Source organism: Leucoraja erinacea, chromosome 21 (assembly GCF_028641065.1).
Source record: "Leucoraja erinacea ecotype New England chromosome 21, Leri_hhj_1, whole genome shotgun sequence".
Taxonomy (NCBI): Eukaryota; Metazoa; Chordata; class Chondrichthyes; order Rajiformes; family Rajidae; genus Leucoraja; species Leucoraja erinaceus.
The window spans coordinates 11,815,879-11,830,472 of NC_073397.1; the positions used below are offsets into that span (position 1 = coordinate 11,815,879).

Below are 14,594 nucleotides of genomic sequence, written 5' to 3' on the forward strand. Positions count from 1 at the left end.
TATGTGCCAAGTGCTGGAGGATGAGATTAATATGGGTGGGATCCCACCGGTTGACGTGACATGGTGGTCCGAGTGGTCTATTTCCATGCTGTACAGACAGCATCATTTTCAAAGCTAGCCAAGTATCTTTTGTGCTTATCTAGCCATGCTACGTTAACACATTAATCAGACACAAAGTGGAAATGGTATTCAAATTAGATGGCAGCACAAATTACAAACATGTTGCAATTTATTTTTGATTAATAGATTTTCCTCTCTAATTCAACACATCAAAGAGAAGAATCTTTTGCTTTTCCTGAACCTTGAACACTAACATTGTTCCAATTTTGTCTCAACTCACTATATTGAAAGCAAGCAGGTTGCTCCATAAGATAAACAATATCATATGAAGCAGGTATTATCAAAGATTTTAGCTAATAGCATTTTGATAAATTAGATATCCAAACTGAATTTCTGATTATTTAATAATAATGACCAATAGTCATGGTTACAAGACATCACAATATTTTGCATGTCAAAAGCGAAAGCACAAGTGTGTTTTAACAGTCAAATATTTCATTGGATACTAAATTGTAAATAATGTTTAGTAAATGTAAAGAAGTAAATTTACCTGTTTTGTGAAGTTATGCCAGGTACTTTTAACTAAATCAGTACATGTGACAAACTGCTTCAACCTAAGAATACCAGTGGCCAGCAGTAATTTCTACTTATGTAACTATTCAATACTGATGAATTATCTAAAGTTGTAGAAATTAATTCTTAACATATTAAAATTCTTTACTATTCTAAAGAAAATGTACCGTAGCATGGCCATGTCTGTCTGTGATTAAGGAGGGTTTTTTTGCTGTTTACTATTTCTTAGTAAATTTAATTTATTACTTTCAGTTTGTCATTTGGGTATCTGCTACTAAATGCAATCTTGAGCATGTATCTAAACCAATTGTTTAATTTATTTTGTCTACTTAATACATGGAGTAACCCCAAATGTTCCTGTGAAATACAGCCATATTGTTAAAACTGACACTTGCCTTTGTATCTTCCAATTGGTGCGGAGTTTCTTTTGCAATGACTTGTATCCACTAGTGGTAGAAAATAGCTCTTTCTTTGATGCGTTAAAAACTATAATGTTACGTTGATCCTTCTCCATGTTATCCTAAAAAAGCACAATCAATTTTATTGGCAACATAGTTTCACAAAGTTAATAATTAAATAAGACTTCATACTCCCAAACAAAGATATAGTCAGATGAGCATATATTTTCACAAATATGTCACATTTCACCTCTGAATTTGTCCTACTTTGATTTATACAAAATTATTACCACAATTATTACAAGTCTCTATTGCTATATAAATTAGAGAGGCATTGATAAGGTAAACCATCAGAACCATTCTCCGGGGTGGGAAATTGCAACCTTTACGTGGTCCGCCCTGTTTTGACAAATGCAATCAACCCGGTGTGCACAATCAAATATGATCAAAGAGAACAAGTTGTCCTACAACTTTAGGCTGTGCACGCCATACGCAAGAAGAAGAAGAACCATTCTCCCTGGGTGGAAATGTTAACGACTAAAGAGCTTAGCTTTAAGATCAGACGTGTAGTGCATTTTGTTTTCCGCAGAGTGGTGGGTACCTGGAATGCACTGCCAGAAGTGTTAGTGGAAGCAGATACCGACAATAGTATGGTTTAAGTGGCTTTTAGATCGGCACATGGAAATGCAGGAAATTAAGGGATATAGATCACATACAGGCAGAGGACATTAAATTGACATCCTGTTTAGCACAGACATTGTGGGCCACAGGGCCTATTTCTATGCTATACTGTTTCTATGTTCTATATATCTTATGCATAGAAGACTGAGGGGCAGTGGTGGAAGGGCTTTATTCTGCTGACGGTCTGCGCACAGTGGTGTTCCTTAGGAATCATTCCTGGGCTCTCTAATATTTGTGATAGGTAAGTCTACATTCTGCACCAATTGGAGTTGCGGACAGTGAAGAAGGCCAACAAAGGATACAGCAGAATGTAGATCGGTTTCAGATATTGGCAGAGGAATGGCAGATGGAGTTTAATCAAAACTAATGAGAGTACATTGAGAGGTTGAATATAAGGTGAAAGTATACAGTTAATGACGAGACCTTCAACAGCATTGAGGATAATGGGGACCACAAGTCCATAGCTCCCTGAAAGTGGCAACACCAATTGATAGAATGGCATATGATTGTCTTCATCTGCTGGGGCATTGAATATACGAGTCAGGATATCATATTGCAGTTTTTAAAACTCTTGGGTAGGTCACATTTGGGCGATGCAACTTACCAAGATGCTGCCTGGATTAGTGGGTATTAGCTTTAAGGAGAGGTTTGGCAAACTTTGATTTTCTAGCTTCGGAGCACTGGGGGAAGACCTGATAAAAGTTTATAAACTTATGAGAGGCATAGATGGTGCAGACAGAACAATTTTCAATTGAAAAGTGATGCGCATGCTATTATTTTTTCACAGAGAATAATAGCTGGAAGGTACTGCCATTGGTGGTTGTGGATGCAGATATGACAGTGGAGTTTAAGAGGCTTTTATATTGGAACATGGATATGCAAGAAATGGAAGGGATTTGGATCACAAGCAGGAAGTGGAGATTATTTGACCTTGGGATCATGTTCAGACCACAGATTATGGGTGAAAGGTCATGTTTCTGTGCTGTACTGTTCTTTGTTCTAAGATGAAAAGAAGATTCTGTTTATAGCATAATCTGACACTCCAAAGGAGTAGACAAACACTGGAGCATTTTTGCTAGTTTTTTTTTTAAGATTACATTTTTAAAATTTGTTTTGATATCCTAACTCTGTAAACATTCTTTAAAAGTTCTTAGAGTTAGATAGAGCTGTAGGGGCTAGGGAGTCAGGGGATATGGGGAGAAGACAGGCACAGGTTATTGATAGGGGACGATCAGCCATGATCACAATGAATGACGGTGCTGGCTCAAGGGCCGAACAGCCTCCTCCTGCACCTATTTTCTATGTTTCTAAGTTTCAATGCATCGTTAAAATAAACTTGTGTAGGAAGGAACTGCAGATGCTGGTTTAAACTGAAGATAGACACAAAATACTGGAGTAACTCAGCAGGACAGGCAACATCTCTGGAGAGAAGGAATGGGTGGCTTTTGGGTCAAGACCCTTCAGACTAATCAGTTTATTAAAATAAACTTTCTCTTTAAATAGTGAGGTAGTACTCAATCATTGCCATAAGATGGTGGTAATGAGTCAATTTACAGAAGAAAGTACATCTGGTTGAATGATGCCGCAACAGCAACCTTTCGATCACTGTTAACAAAACCCAAGAACAAATCATTTACTTCAGAGAGGAGAAGGAGGGAGCCCATGTACCAGTTGACACTGGTGGGTTTGTGATGGAGAGAGTTAGCAGCTCCAGAGAGAATAGCGAGGATACGTTTCAATTTGCTATGAACTGAAAATAATCATGTCTTTTTATATCCGTTCATAAGGCTTATGAGAATTGCAGTTTGTTATATCAAGTTAACAGTGTTTTACTGTCATATATCCTGAAACAGAACAGTGAAATTTTTACTTGCAACAGCACAACAGATATGTAAACATAGAACTCCGTAAACACAGAGCGCAAGATAACAGTTCAGTATTTAAAAGAACAAACAATAACAGCGCAAAGACAAAAAACAATTGCCCCTTCTTCCCCCAAGTCGATGTGACTACGAGCTTAGGTGAAGGTTGTAGTGTTCAATAGTCTGACAGTGTTGAGAAAATGTTGCTCCTGAACCTGGACATTGTAGTTTTCAGGCACCTATAACTTCTTCCTAGTGGCAGGAGTGAAATTAGAGCAGGGCCAGGGAGATGTGGGTTCCAAATAATGCTGGCTGCCTTTGTGAGGCAATGGCTCCTGTAGATCCCTTCCATGGTGGGGAGGTCAGTACCCATCATGGACTGGGCAGTATTCACCATTTTTTGAAATCTTCTTTGTTTCTGGGTGTTCCAAGTCGCCGAACTAGACTATGATGCAACCAGTCAATATGCTCTCTCTCTACTGTGGAAGTTCAGGTGAGTATTCGTCTACACATCAAATTTCTTCAGTCTAAGGAAGTAGAGATGTTGACAGGCTTTCTTTATGATTACACCAATGAGCTGGGCCCTGGACAGATCTTCAGAGTTATGTCTGCCCAGGAATTTGAAGTTATTGACTCTCTCTACCACTGTCCTGTCAATGAAGACAGGTTTATGGATGGTTGACCTTCCTTTTTTAAAGTCAACAAACAGTTCTGTGGTTTTACTGATGTTGAGGGCAAGGTTGTTGTTCTGGCACCATTTGGTCAGTCCATCGATCTCTCTGCTATACTCTGACAGATCATCATCTGTAATTTATCCAACAAGATGAGGTTGTTGCCGGCGATTTTGAAGATGGGGTTAGATCTGCATCCGGCTACACAGTCATGCTTGTATAGTAAGGCAGGGGTCTAAGCACACAGCCTTGAGGTTGATGATTATCGCGCAGGAAGTGTTACTGCCCATTTGTACTGATTGTGTTCGTTGGATGAGGAAGTTGCGGAACTAGTTTCAGAATGATGCGCAGATACCCTGTTCTGCAAGCTTGGCAACAGTTTGGAGGGGATGAAGATGTTGAATGCTAAGCTGCAGTCTATGAAAAACAGCCTGATGTATATTCACTAGGCATCATACTATAAACTGATCAGCAGATATATAAAGTTGTAAAATGTTTAAAAATTTGGCAAAAATAACACATGAACAAAAGGTGCAGAGAAAAGGTAATGTGTTGCATTACTTCCAATTCCTGAACCCGAGGTGCATTAATTGGAAGATAATTAGTATACTTGGTGGGATAACCAGGTATTGAAGTGCATAGTTGCAGCAATTAAGAGGAGAGTACAGGTGAATTCAGTAGGCATCAGGACTGGGAATGCAGCGATTCATTTTGTCCGTGAGGGAGAGAAAGGAAGAGGAGGGAAGTTTGCAGATAGGTATGAGTCAGGCCAGTTACGAGAAGCCAATAATTGGGAGATGCGGGTACATTTAGGAGGAAAGCTTGTTGTTCTGCAGCGAATAATTACTACTAGTTTGAGGCCTGATATAGTGTTATGGTCAGTTGGTCAGCGGCTAGGAAAAGGCTTAGATATGTAGTTGGCAGCAGAAGTTGAGAAGCAAGGATGGAGAACAAGAGTATGTCTGGTAGGGGTGGGTTGTAGAGCTTTCATAGAGAGATCAACCACTTCGCTATTTGAAGAGCTAGGAATTCACGGACAGTTTGCATCAGGCTGTAAAGCAAATGTCAGAGGCTGCAGAGCAAGGCAGTAGGTGGATTTGGTGGAGAATAAATAGTGTCAATTGGGGGCAGAAAGGAAACATATGACATGTAGTATGTGTATTTACTTGTAATTGTAGTCTGTGCAAGTGTATCCCAGTCTTATGCAAGGGTAATATTTGTGATGTTACAAGCTTCATGATGGGCTAGGATTTGTGGAAGATAAGTTGCAGGTGTTTAGCATTTGTTAGAATGAGCTAATTAAGGGAGGGGTTGTTGTTCTGGGATGCCAGAACCAACTGTTGAGTCTTCCTGAGGAGTCGTGGGCCTAACTCAACGAAACACCAATGAAGGGAGGTGTGCACTTGATAACCCCAATGATATACTTGCATCCACAGGATTCGGGTTTTTTCAAGAGCTAATTAATATGTAGGTAGCTGGGTTTTTTTTGCATATGGAGTCATTTATTGTAAGTTGGTGTATTTAGTTAGATAATACATTGATTTTGGGCTTGGTTTTCTTAGTTGAGTGCTTATTCTGGAGTTATAACACAAGTACTTTCTGTTTAATTGTAATTCAAATATCTGCGTCACTATTATGTAGACAACTGAACCAATTGTAATCATGTATGTTCTTTCCGCTGTCTGGTGAGCAGGCAGCAAAAAGCTTTTCACTGCACCTCAGCACACGTGACAATAAATTAAACAAAAAAAATATTTTGAAATGAATGTGCGTTTCGGTTCGTACAGGGCGGCCAATGTCGACCTCAATCAAATTAATAAAGAAATTGCATCTTGGTTTTTGCATTGAGTGATAAACACTGGCCGTGCACACATGAAGTCAAAATTAGACTTCAACAAGGCCAATTTGAAGAAGTCACTCCCACAAGCATCTCCTTGGTGCTGGCATCGGAGGATCAAAATACCCTCAACCATTATTACTCCATCGTCAAAGATGGCTATCACTCCATCCATTTTGGTAAAACAGACCACCTGGCTGCAGCTCTCGCAGTGAGGATTGCGCACAGCTAGTCAGGGGATGCAGAGGAATGATTCTGCCACTGCCTGGTGTTGGTGAAATTCAAGGAATCAGAAACAGACCTGAACAAATATGCCACAGTTGATCCTGCAAATGTGTGGACAGTGTCCCCACCAAAACCATCCTAGTGTTCCCTAACCAGAAAAGCCTTGGATGAACCAGGAGGCCTCAGGCATTCAGGTTTGGCAATACAGGCCTCAGGCATCTACTCAGACCAGATCTCAGGCATTCAGGTTTGGCAATACAGTTTATATAGGAAGACCAGACAACCTCAATGAGGCCATCAGAAAGTTAAGACAACACTTCCACTCTAAATTAGATGACCAGACATATGTTCGGCAACTGTGGCAGGCTTGCTCACCATCATTTCCTACAAGGTGAAACCAAGCGAGAGAAATACATAATTTCCAGACAGCTCAATGTTTTTTATGCTCCCTTTGAAAGGGTGAACACCAATGCTCCTTCTCAGGCCCTTATAGCTCCTGACTATAATAGGCATTGCAATCTCAGTCACCAAGGATGACATCAAAAGATCCTTCATGAGGGTGAACCCTCGGTCAATGTCCAGCCCTGATAGTGTACCTGGCAGTGTTCTTAAAAGCTGTGCGGACATGTTCAACCTCTCAATACCAAGGTCAGAGGTTCTCACCTGCTTTAAAAGGGCATCCATAATACAGTGCCCAAGAAGAGTGAGATTATATGTCTCAATGACAACTAACCAGTGGCACCAGAATCCATGGTGATGAAGTATGGACTTCATCAACTCCCAAGCCTCCCGACCGAGCCTCCAACCTTATCGTTCCCGAGCCCCGCACGGCCCGATTTTACCTTCTCCCCAAAATCCACAAACCTGACTGTCCCGGTAGACCCATTGTCTCTGCCTGTTCGTGCCCCACTGAACTCATTTCCACATGCCTTGACTCCATCCTATCCCCCTTGGTTAAATCCCTCCTACCTATGTTCAAGACACCCCAGACACTCTCCGCCGTCTCCGCGCATTCCATTCTCTAGGCCCTCACCCCCTCATCTTCACCATGGATGTCCAGTCACTCTACACCTCCATCCCCCACCAGGATGGTCTCAAAGCCCTCCGGTTCTTCCTCGACCAGAGAAGCAACCTATACCTGGCCACTGACACTCTCCTCCGCCTAGCGAAGCTGGTCCTTACCCTCAATAACTTCACGTTTGACTCCTCCCATTTCCTCCAAATACAAGGCGTAGCTATGGGCATACGCATGGGCCCCAGCTACGCCTGCCTCTTTGTCGGGTACGTCGAATAATCCTTGTTCAATATGTACCTGGGCCCCATCCCCGACCTCTACCTCTGTTACATCGACGACTGCTTTGGTGCCACCTCCTGCACCCACACACAACTGACTGACTTCATCCACTTCACCACCAACTTCCATCCGGCACTCAAATACACGTGGACTATTTCCGACACTTCCCTACCATTCCTTGACCTCACTATCTCCATCGCAGGTGATAGACTTCTGACCGACATCCACTATAAACCTACTGACTCCCATGGCTATCTGGACTACACTTCTTCCCACCCTGCTTCCTGTAAGGACTCCATCCCCTACTCCCAATTCCTCCGTCTACGCCGCATCTGCTCCCAGGATGAGGCGTTCCACACCAGGGCATCTGAAATGTCATAATTCTTCAGGGAACGGGGGTTCCCCTCCTCCACCATAGATGAGGCTCGCACCAGGGTCTCTTCTATACCCCGCAACACTGCTCTCTCTCCCCATCCCCGCACTCGCAACAAGGGCAGAGTCCCCCTAGTCCTCACCTTTCACCCCACCAGCCGTCACATACAACAAGTAATCCTCCGTCAGTTTCGCCACCTCCAACGTGACCCCACCACTCGCCACATCTTCCCATCTCCCCTCCTGTCTGCCTTCCGCAAAGACCGCTCCCTCCGTAACTCCCTTGTCAATTCTTCCCTTCCCTCCCGTACCACCCCCTCCCCGGGCTCTTTCCATTGCAACCGCAATAGATGCAACACCTGTCCCTTTACCTCCCCCCTCGACTCCATTCAAGGACTCAAGCAGTCGTTCCAGGTGCGACAGAGGTTTACCTGCATCTCCTCTAACCTCATCTATTGCATCCGCTGCTCTAGATGTCAGCTGATCTACATCGGTGAGACTAAGTGGAGGCTGGGCGATCGTTTCGCCGAACACCTCCGCTCGGTCCGCAAGAACCTACCCGACTTCCTGGTGGCTCAGCACTTCAACTCCCCCTCCCATTCCCTGTCCGACCTCTCTGTCCTGGGTCTCCTCCATGGCCAGAGTGAGCAACACCGCAAATCGGAGGAACAGCACCTCATATTCCGCTTGGGGAGTTTGCATCCTGCGGGCATGAACATTGAATTCTCCCAATTTTTTAGCCCTTGCTGTCTCCTCCCCTTCCTCAGCCCTCAGGCTCCTCCTTTTTCCTTTCTTCTCTCTGCCACCCCCCATCAGTCTGAAGAAGGGTTTCGGCCCGAAACTTTGCCTATTTCCTTCGCTCCATAGATGCCGCTGCACCCGCTGACTTTCTCCAGCATTTTTGTGTACCTTCGATTTTCCAGCATCTGCAGTTCCTTCTTAAACAATCTTGCTCTCAACATGCCGACTTGAACGACTCACAAAGAAATCATCTCTCACAGTCCACCTTGAAGCTTACAAACTCCACCTCACTGACTACAAAGATGCCCTCATTGCTGCAAAATCTGCCTACCTCTCCTCCATATTCACCGATCCCTGCCTAAACCACAGAACCCTCTTCTCCATAGTGGGCAACCTTCTCAAGCCTCGAGCCAACACTCTCCCTACCTCTACTCAGGATCTCTGCAACTCATTCCTCCACTTTTTCGCTGATAAAATCAGCACCATCTATCAATCTTTATCCCCTGTACCCGACTCCCCAGCATCTACTCCACCACCTACCAAGGCCCCTCCTTTCAACATCTCCACTGACCTCCTTACCCCTCCTCCACACTGCATCCTCTCCCAGTTTGACCTGGTCACCCCTATTGAAATCTCCAAACTCATCAGCTCTTCCAAACCCACTACCTGCTCCCTCGACCCTCTCCCCACTCCCTTGCTGAAGTCCTGCCTCCCCGTTCTCTGCCCCTACCTCACTAATCTCTTCAACTCCTCATTGTCCCAAGGAATTGTCCCCTCCACTTTCAAAACTGCTGCTGTTACACGAATCTTAAAGAAACCTGGTCTTGATCCCTCCTCTCTCATTAACTACCGCCCAATCTCAAACCTCCCCTTTGTTTCAAAAACCCTGGAGTGTATCGTTGCGTCGCAACTTCATTCCCACCTCCTTGCGTATAACCTACTTGAACCCCTCCAATCTGGCTTTCGCCCCCTCCATAGCACAGAAACTGCTCTCCTCAAAGTCCTCAACGACCTCCTCACCTCTGCTGACACCGGTTCCCTCAACATCCTCATCCTCCTCGACCTGAGCGCAGCCTTCGATACAGTGAATCATAACATCCTGCTCACCAGATTCAAAGACCTCGGCATTGAAGGCTCTGCATTCAGCTGGCTCCGTTCCTACCTTTCCAATAGACCCCACTTCATCTCTCTCCACAACCACACCTCTGCTACAGCCACAGTCACTCAAGGCGTTCCCCAAGGCTCCGTACTCGGCCCCCTCCTCTTCATCATCTACATCCTCCCCCTTGGTCAGATACTCCGCCACTTCAACCTGGACTTGCACTGTTACGCTGACGACACCCAGATCTACCTCGGCACCAAATCCCCCCCACAACCCCCCCCCTCTCCCATATCAACTCCTGTTTGTCAGCTATAAAAACCTGGATGCAACATAATTTCCTCAAACTCAACAGCTATAAGACAGAATTCCTCCTCATAGGCTCCAAAGCCACACTCAGCAAAATCAATAACCCCACTCTCACCATCGACGGCACCACTGTCTCCCCATCTCCCCAGGCCCGCAACCTTGGCGTGATCTTTGATTCCACCCTCTCCCTTGAGCCTCACATCCGCCACGTCATTAAAACCTCCTTCTTCCATCTCCGCAACATCGCCAAACTCAGACCCTCTCTCACACCTCCCGCTGCTGAAAGACTCATCCATGCCTTCATCTCCTCCCGACTGGACTACTGCAACTCACTTCTCCTTGGCATCAGCTCCACCTACATCAACCAACTCCAACTGGTCCAGAACGCAGCCACCCGACTCATCACCCACACCAAATCCTGGCATCACATCACTCCAGTCCTCAAACAACTTCACTGGCTTCCCATCTCCCACCGGATCAACTACAAAATCCTGATCCTCACCTACAAAGCCCTCCACCATCTGGCCCCCCCATATCTCACTGACCTCCTCTCCCCCTACCAACCCTCATGGTCCCTCAGATACACATCAGCCGGTCTCCTCTCCATCCACAAGTCCAACCTCCGCAGTTTTGGGGACAGAGCCTTCTCCAGGGCATCTCCCAGGCTCTGGAACTCCCTCCCCCAACTGATCCGCAATTCCGTGTCCCTCACCATCTTCCAGTCCCGCCTCAAGACCCATCTCTTCACCTCTGCCTATCCTTAGCCCCACGTCCCCCTCCCTTTTCATATGTGCATTAATTGCCTCATTATTGTGTTTTGTATTGAATTCTGTCTTTACTTTGTGTACTAGTCATGTCTCTACTATTTATTTCATTCCCCTTACATGTTTTTCCTCTACCTGCTAAATTTTTGTAAGGTGTCCTTGAGACTCTTGAAAGGCGCCCATAAATAAAATTTATTATTATTATTATTATTAACATCAGCAAGACCAAGGAGCTGGTTGTTGACTTCAGAAAGGGAAAGCTGAGGATCCATGAACCTGTCTCTAGCAATAGATTGGCGATGGAGAGAGTCAACAATTTCAAGTTCCTAGGTGTGCACATCTCAGAAGATCTGTCCTGGCCAAAGCACATCAATGCAATCACAAAGAACATCCATCACTGCCTTTATTTCTTTGGATGATTGAGGAGATTTGGGATATCAACAAATACTCCCTTGAATCTCTACAGGTGTACAGTAAAAAGCATACCGACTGGTTGCATCACTGCCTGGTTCAGCAACTCGAACACTCAGGAAGATGGAGATTACAGAGAATAGCAGACAGCCTGGTACTGACTTCCCCACCATCAAAGGGATCTACTGGCAGCACTAACTCAAGAAGGCAGCCAATACCATCATAGTCACACATCACCCTGACAACAGTCTCATTTCACCTCTGCCATCGAGAAGAAGGTACAGGAGCCTGAAAGCAATGACCACCAGGTTCAAGAATAGCTTCTTCCCTACAACCATCAAGCTCTTGAACACTCAACAACACTAACCACATCTATGAATTTTTATTTTGGTCTTTGTTTGTATTAAGGACTACCAGTTTTTTCACTAGTATTGTGGATTAAAAAAATTATTTAATTTTTGTATATTATCTATATGTTTACAGGCCCGTTATGCTGCTATAAGTACGAATTTCCTTCTGTTGTCGGTACATGTGTCAATTCTCCCTAAAGAGGCGCAGTCTCCATTAAGACTAAATAATCTTTCCCAGTACCTCAAAACAAACCACTATAACTGTTTTGTATCATGGCCACCATAGACGTTAAGCAGCATCCTCACAGTGCTAAACATCGGATGATTTAATGAGATATAACAAATATATAACAAATGTAAAGCACTTTGGCCAACGAGAGTTGTTTTTTAAATGTGCTATATAAATACATGTGACTTGACTTGACTTGAGATGTTAGAAACGTCGCATGAAATGTTTAGTGAATTAAGTCTGAAGAAGGGAGTCGACCCGAAACGTCACCTATTCCTTCCACCCCGAGATGCTGCCCGACCCGCTGAGTTACTCCAGCATTTTGTGTCTATCTTCAAGGCAAACCAGCATCTGCAGTTCCTTCCGACACGACGGTTCTAAAGCGATCGCTATGGTGACTGTGGGAATAACACGGCCTGCGCAACATGGACAGGGGATTCAAAGGGGACAGGTCATTTTTCTGTCCGGTTTGGGAGCAAACTGTTAGCTCTAACGGTTGCAGAAGGCGTTGTGTGGCAGCACAACAGGGGAAACAGGAATGAGCCGCAGCTTCTTACCTGCACGCTCGTCACCATTTTCCACGCCTTCACTGGCTGGCGCCGCGCTGCACTCTGGGCCGGTAACCAGCCGCCGCGCTGCACTCTGGGGCGGTAACCAGGGGCCGCGCTTCACTCCGGGCCGGTGACCAGCCGTTGCTATGGAGGGACCAGGTCTAATCAGTCAGCGCTTGATGGACCAGGACAGGCAGAAGGAGGGTCTCGACTCGAAACATCACCCATTCCTTCTCTCCAGAGATGCTGCCTGTCCCGCTGAGTTACCTGAAACATCAATTTCCTTCTCTCCAGAGATGCTGTGTGATACATTAGGGCAAATGGCATCCAAAACAGACAGACTTCGTAGCATGACCACATGGACGAACACCAGGCCACATTCTCACCATATCGATTCTGAAGAAGGGTCTCGACCTAAAACATCACCCATTCCTTCTCTCTCGAGATGCTGCCTGTCCCGCTTAGTTACTCCAGCTTGTTGTGTCTATCTTCATCATAAAAGACAGGCACATCGAATAAAAGGTCTACTTTACATCAAATACGCAGTGTAATACATCAGAGCGAATGGCATCCAAAGTAGACAAATTTGGTACCATGAACACGTGGACGAACACCAGGCTGCCATCTCACCATATAGAATCTGTAGAAGGGTCCTGACCCAAAATGTCACCTATCCATATGCTCCACAGATGCTGCCTGTCCTGCTGAGTTACTCCAGTTTTTTGTGTCTTATCTTCATCATAAAAGACAGTCACATCGAATAAAAGCGAAGCGACATGCAGTTTTATTTTACACCATAGAAATACGCAATACGCAACATTAGGGTGAAATATATGTCGCACCCTTTGGCATTCAAAGCAGCCAAACTTGGTACCATGATCACGTGGAAGAACACAAGGCTAACTTCTCACCACATCGAATCTGAAGGAGGGTCACGACTCGAAATGTTGCCTATCCATGTGCTCCACTGATGCTGCCTGTCACGATGAATTACTCCAGCACTTTATGTTTTACTCAAGATTTCAGCATCCACAGTTCCCTGTGTCTCCAAACTTGACTTGTTACTGAACTCACTGCAAAAATAGTGATATATCATCCAGACAGGAGATAAATAAGTAGATGGTAGAGAAGAGAATAGATGATTTAATGATGAATAACATTTTTATAGTATCTGGATGAGCACTTGAGGAAATTTAACCTGCAGCGCTATGGAGCAAGAGCTGGGAAATGAGATGAAGCACAAATACAGCCATAAGACATAGGAGTAGAGTTAGGTCATTCAGTTCATCGAGTCTATGCCCGTTCAATCATGGCTGATCTATTTTTCGCTCTCAAGACCATTCTCTTGCCTTCTTCCCTTTGACACCCTCACTAATCAAGAATCTATCAGTCTCTGCATTAAAAATACACAATGACGGCCTCCACAGCTGTTTATGGCAATGAATTCCACAGATTCACCACCTGGCTGAAGAAATTCCTCCTCATCTCCATTCTGAAGGTATGTCATTTAATTCTGAGGCTGTTCCCTCTGGTTCTAGACTCCCATTACTGGAACCATCATTTTCATGTCCACTCCATCAAGGTCTTTCATTATCTAGTAGGTTTCAATGAGAACCACTCATCCTTCTAAACTCCATAGAGTAGAGGGTCAGAGCATTTAAACGCTCCTCGTATGTTAATCTGGGATCATTCTTGTAAACCTCCTGTGAACTCTCTCCAAAGCCGACCCACCTTCCTCAGATATGGGGCCCAAAACAACTCACAATATTCGAAATGTGGGTGCACCAGCGCCTGATAAAGCCTCAGCATTACATGTTTGCATCTATATTCTATTCCCCTCTGAATGATTGCTGGTATTACATTTACCTCCATAGTTACTTTTACTCAACAGTAATGCCATTACAATTTCAGCTTTTTCCTCTCAAAGCGCAAGTTGAATTATATCATATGTTCACTACCACCTTGGGGTTCCTTCACTTTAAGCTCCCTAATCAAGTCTGGTTCTTTGTACAACACCAAATCATGAATTGGCATTTTCCTAGTGAGCTCGATCGCATGCTTCTCGAAGAAGCCATCTTGGAGGCAATCTCCAAATTCCTCTCTTGGGATCCGGGACAAACCTGATTTTCTCTTGGGTATTACATATTGAAATCCCTCGTGACCTCTG

General features: G+C 44.5%; 1 protein-coding gene across 1 annotated transcript in view; it reads right to left on the minus strand.

The window, feature by feature from the left end:
* Positions 1 to 12,523, minus strand: part of ift52 (intraflagellar transport 52 homolog (Chlamydomonas)) — a 29,240-nt gene extending 16,717 nt beyond the window's left edge. The window contains exons 1-2 of the mRNA XM_055652137.1: positions 12,434 to 12,523; positions 1,029 to 1,153 (exon numbers count right to left, since the gene is read on the minus strand). Coding sequence (XP_055508112.1) covers positions 1,029 to 1,153; positions 12,434 to 12,451 — 143 coding nt within the window. The 5' untranslated portion in view covers positions 12,452 to 12,523. The remainder of the gene's footprint in view (positions 1 to 1,028; positions 1,154 to 12,433) is intronic.
* Positions 12,524 to 14,594: the final 2,071 nt, after the last annotated feature.